Source organism: Cyprinodon variegatus, unplaced genomic scaffold (genome assembly GCF_000732505.1).
Source record: "Cyprinodon variegatus isolate N-32 unplaced genomic scaffold, C_variegatus-1.0 Scaffold473, whole genome shotgun sequence".
Classification (NCBI taxonomy): Eukaryota; Metazoa; Chordata; class Actinopteri; order Cyprinodontiformes; family Cyprinodontidae; genus Cyprinodon; species Cyprinodon variegatus.
The window spans coordinates 219,880-222,946 of record NW_015150926.1 but is presented as its reverse complement, the minus strand read 5'-3'; the positions used below and the strand labels follow the sequence as shown (position 1 = coordinate 222,946).

General features: G+C 47.8%; 1 protein-coding gene across 1 annotated transcript in view; it reads right to left on the bottom strand.

The window, feature by feature from the left end:
- LOC107094273 (plasma membrane calcium-transporting ATPase 1-like) overlaps positions 1-3,067 on the bottom strand; it is a 102,622-nt gene that overhangs the window by 23,924 nt on the left and 75,631 nt on the right. Inside the window, exons 10-11 of the mRNA XM_015389801.1 lie at positions 1,416-2,115; positions 1,093-1,330 (exon numbers count right to left, since the gene is read on the bottom strand). Coding sequence (XP_015245287.1) covers positions 1,093-1,330; positions 1,416-2,115 — 938 coding nt within the window. The remainder of the gene's footprint in view (positions 1-1,092; positions 1,331-1,415; positions 2,116-3,067) is intronic.

Here is a 3,067-nt window from a genome sequence, read left to right as displayed (position 1 = left end):
CCTGATCTATCTCTATAGTTATGCTGCTATAGGCTTAGACTGCTGGAGGACATAGGGAACCCTTTTTCATCATTCTGCTTCATTCTATCTCTATTCTCCCACTCTGCAGAATCTGTTAGTTCAATCTCTAACGTTCTGCTCTCTCTGCTTTTCCTCATAGTAGCTTCATCTGGTCTGTTCCTGTTTGGCTGTGACTCCATCCTTGTTTATAGATGTTGGGGCTTGGCCTGTTTTCCAGTGTAGTCCTGTTTCTCTGACTGTGACTAACTGAATGTGCTCTCTTCATCCTCTGACATAACCCTAACCCTGTTCTGATAATTTTAAGGCCTGAAACATTATTAATAAGAAGTCAATATGACCCACATGTTTATATTAGGAACTATGTTACCACATGAACAAGAGAAGTTAGAAACCATGTTTAAAATGTTCCAGTAAGTTCTGGACTCGTTACAAATACTCTGGGACGTCAGGCATACACTGGCTAAATCGGTAAGGTGTGACAGAGCTCTTATTTTGGGAGCTTTTAAGCTTCTTGTTGTGGACTGAAAAAGTTTGTGAGGCTGCAGCAAACTTCCACTCATTGTTCATTCTACAAAGATGTGCAGATGATCTTTATAAATGAGACCTGATAACTTCCCCACATCCGGAAAATGCAGCGCAGCAGTTAAACTCTGATCAATTTACCTCCGTCTGCTGCTGGCTTCTCTAACTTCTGTGTAATAAAACTGAATAAAAAACTGTTTTAACATCTGTCACAGATGGAACAGGTGGAGCAGCCGCTAAGGCTAACACCTCAAATAAATAATGGTGAAATAATCTTCTATCCAGAAAAGGATGAACCAAGCAGGCTGATTCATTCACACCTTCTCACCATGAGATGTTAAACAGCCGTCAGTCTATCTGGGTTCTGCATATTTTGTTTCTGTTCAACCAGAACAGCTTTTTCAACCGATTTAAAATCATTTTAAATATTGTAAAATAATTCCCTATGTGTTTATTAGATCTGTTACTGTTTTTGTTTATTCATAAAGGTCTAATTTGGGGCCCGGCTGTCTGAGGTTCTGCTGTAAGTGAAGGTGTGGTATGTAGTACCTCCGGTCTGACAGGGTCCTCGATGCCCACCACAGCGATGCAGGTCAGGTCGTTCAGGATTTCGTTCTCGTTGTCCCAGTTCGGTTCTCCGGCTTCAGCGGGGAAATCCCTGTAAGCCACGCAGATGGTCCTCAGCCCGTCGCACGCCATGGGCTCGATCACCTTCCTCACCATCTCGTCGCGGTCCTTCACCTTGAAGATGCGGGGCTGACCTTGGGCGTCCAGGATCCGGGAGCACCTTTCGGAAGAGGCAGAGGGGAAATGTATAAAGGCTTCAACCGACGGATCAGAACCTCCGTCAGAACCTCTGAGCTCCTCCTTACTTCCTCAGGATGATTTCAGAGGCTCCTTTGCTGTACATGCGGAAGCCTCCGTCAGGATTCTGCAGCACCGTGCTCATGGACTTGCGGGACGAGTTGAATGTATAAACCTTGTACATTTTCTCCTCTGGGATCTCGTCTCTGATTGGCTGGTACTCCCGCTTCAGGCCCAGAACCAGGCCCAGCAGGGCGCACTCCGTCTTGTTGCCAACATGGCGCGGCAGCCCTCCTTCCTTCTCCGGAGGCAGGATCTTGGTGGTGTACGCAGAGTTGACGGAGATGCTGTTGACCAGGATATCCAGCGTTCCCGGGTTAATGACGTCCGGTTCCGGGACGGTTTTGTGATGCGTGTCTCCGATGTACGCCTGCACCACCGTCATGCGGTTCATGGTCAGCGTCCCAGTCTTGTCCGAGCAGATAGCGGTGGCGTTGCCCATGGTCTCGCAGGCGTCGAGGTGGCGCACCAGGTTGTTGTCCTTCATCATTTTCTTGACAGAGTAGGCCAGGGAGATGGTGACGGCGAGCGGCAACCCTTCGGGGACGGCCACCACCAGCACCGTCACGCCGATGATGAAGAACTTGACGAAATACTGGATGTAAATGGGCGTGCACTCCGGTAACCAGCTGAGGCCTTGGATCCCAAAGGTGTAGATCACAAAGTAGAGGATGAGGATGATGACGGTGAGAGCCGACATGAACAGACCTGGGAGGAGAAAAACAACAGAACCTTTAGAGCAGAACCAGCCCGATTTCAACCCAAACATCTGAGCTCTTCCTCCTTCAGTTGGTCTGTGCAGGATTTAAAACTCAACGCTTTAGATTGATTATAATGAAATTATCTGTGTGATCCCATTCCAGAACCTTTATATCAAGTGTTGACCTAAAAAAAGCCCGTCAGAACCAGTCAGTGTTGGTTGGAAATGTTCTGCTCCAGAACTTATTAAAAAATGCCCTACTGGAGATCCCATTAGCTGCACATCTCTCACTATAACCCAAGTCAGATTCTGATTGGTCGATTAGCATCTAGTCAGGACTCCATGCCTGGAAGCGTCCGTTCCAACACCCAAACAGAAGAACTTTACTTTGTAGGTTTTTGCTAAATATGTCAGCTTTTTTGTGGGAAATGGCTCCGGGATATTTCCTCTAGACCGTCAATGCCTTTAGAGTCCTCATTACCGTATTTTCACGACTATAAGGCGCACTTAAACGTCTTTTTTTTCTCTCAAAATGTGCGGTGCGCCCTTTGGTGCGGTGCGCCCTATTTGTGTTGTAACTGCGACTTTTGAGACCACCTCATTGAGGAGATGATGAAAGAGTGGCTGAATGTGAGGAGACCAGTTGGTTTTTTCCACGCATCACCATCGCTGTTAATCTGTGACTGCGTGCCCATCTCACAGCCGATGTGAAAAAAAAGGTGAATCAAATGAACGCTGTGCTCGCCGTTATCCCGGGGGTCTGACAAAGGAACTTCAACCGCTCGACATCGGTGTGAAGCGGCCGTTCAAAGTAAGGCTGCGAGCGGCGTGGGAGCGATGGATGACAGACGGAGACCACAGTTTCAGGATAAGTGGAAGGCAGCACCGGGCAAGTTACGCCACCGTTTGCGGATGGATTGTAGATGCTTGGACTACTACGTGTCTGCTGGCTCTGTTGTC